Source organism: Gavialis gangeticus, unplaced genomic scaffold (genome assembly GCF_001723915.1).
Source record: "Gavialis gangeticus isolate Ggan-Ray unplaced genomic scaffold, GavGan_comp1, whole genome shotgun sequence".
Lineage (NCBI taxonomy): Eukaryota > Metazoa > Chordata > Crocodylia > Gavialidae > Gavialis > Gavialis gangeticus.
In genome coordinates this window covers 201,965,928-201,967,728 of record NW_017729032.1, presented here as the reverse complement: position 1 = coordinate 201,967,728, position 1,801 = coordinate 201,965,928, and the positions used below count along the sequence as shown (strand labels likewise).

The window sequence follows — 1,801 nt, the reverse complement described above, 5'->3', positions numbered from 1 at the left end:
GAGATCCTCTAGCCCAACCCCCGGGACAGAAAAGAGCCCTATAAAACTATTACCATTTGATGAAATCCCACCCTTGCACAACCAAGTTACTTTTGGTCCATCTAAAGAGTCTATCTATACCTCCCTCCCCAACTTCCACGTTTAAAGGCATCAGTTTTAAAAACATTAAATCCCAAAAGGTGGCTGTCCCTCTCAGAGCTGTATAATATAAATGGTTTTCCAACTGCTCACCTATATCCAGGCATAAGGAAAACTTGCATATACTTACTGCTTGCTGTGCCTCCTCCACTCTGAGAGTCTGAGGAATTCAAGTCTAGACCCGCAAACTAAGGGAAAGAGAAGAAAATTGCTGCTTTACATATTAACATGTTGCATCATGCAATCATATTGTGGCATGAAGAACTGGGTTAATTATGAAAGTCTGACTGCCATTTGGGTAACGTAAAGGTCTAGGTCCATCAAAACATGTATGCAGTAATGGCTGAAGAAGTAACCAAGTTTCATACTACTTCACATCTCACTGATGATTTAAAACCCTAAGTTTCCTTTGTAATGTCTCTGGGCTCAAAAGTAAATGTACACCACACACAACAGGCTGCAATAAAGTAGCTGTTGTACGATCACCAACAGACAATATTTAATTCATCAAATCACATACTATAATTCTACCCCTCACAAGTTGCTAACGAATAGGCAGTCCCATAAACATGCTTGGTAGTCTGTGGAAGCATTCCATTTAATACAGTCTCTTCACAGTATTTTCCAATTAATTTTAAAAGATCAATGCCCCAAATGTATGACTGTACAGCAACCACTACTGTAATGCAAGACATGCAGAACAACTATGAAACCAACTGAAATCAAACCAGCTTGTGCAAGCAACTCAGCCAGGCTGCATTTAAGTATAGCATAGGGAGACATTCCTCCAGTGGTGTTTGGCTTGGAAACTCTGCTCCCTTCTAACCAAGTCTCTTCACACTCTGGTAAATTCAAAGTCACTAGTTCATATCAGCACCTCAAAAATAAAGGATGACTACGAGGCCTTCAACATGAAAACAGGATCAGCTGATAGGATGAACCAAGTTTAATATTTGGAACACAGCTACCAATACAGGCAACCAACTTGTAATTACCAAGAGACTGAAACCTCCGAGAATGCTTACTATTCAATTTTAATGGGAAACATCCTCTTAGGAAAAAAAAATCTGCCACTTCAAACAGATAAATGAAGGTGCCTCAGATTCAAAGACCTCTACCATCCTCCTGTACATGTTTAATGAAAAATATGTTTGCATCAGGCAGCACAGACAGCTCTGTACCAATCCAGGGAGTGGCAGGGAAGCCTCTTGTTCTGAATGTGCACGTGTAAAAAAAGCAAATAGCTGCACATTACTCATTACAATGTCAATACTGTCCAGCCAGCCTTATATACAACCAGTGGTATTCAACAGCTGTGGCATGTTTTGCAAAAAAGGCACCCCCTAGTACAGGTCAGAGGACCTAGCTAAAAACTAGCTACTCTAACCCAGCCCCCCTTAGCTCAATTTAAGGGCCCAACACCCCCCAAAACAAGCATCCTGGTTGCAGGCAGCTCGCCCAGCGACAGCAGCCAGGCACAAGGGCGGAGGAGCGAAGGAAGCGAGGGAGGGAGGAAGGGAAGTCCCGCGCAGCCGCGCCAAACAGGAGTGCTCCCTCGCGGCCCCCCTCCGTGCGTGCTGCGCTAATCCGGCAGCCGGCGCCCGTCACGTGGCCCCCGGCGGCGGGAGACGCGACCCCCCCTTCCCCGGGGGCGGGCCCCGGC

General features: G+C 45.3%; 1 protein-coding gene across 4 annotated transcripts in view; it reads right to left on the bottom strand.

Annotated features, from left to right (window-relative positions):
* DDX3X (DEAD-box helicase 3, X-linked) overlaps window positions 1–1,801 on the bottom strand; it is a 28,057-nt gene that overhangs the window by 25,590 nt on the left and 666 nt on the right. For all 4 annotated transcript variants that reach the window (XM_019524174.1, XM_019524177.1, XM_019524176.1 and 1 more), the window contains exon 2: window positions 269–326. In XM_019524174.1, coding sequence (XP_019379719.1) covers window positions 269–326 — 58 coding nt within the window. The remainder of the gene's footprint in view (window positions 1–268; window positions 327–1,801) is intronic.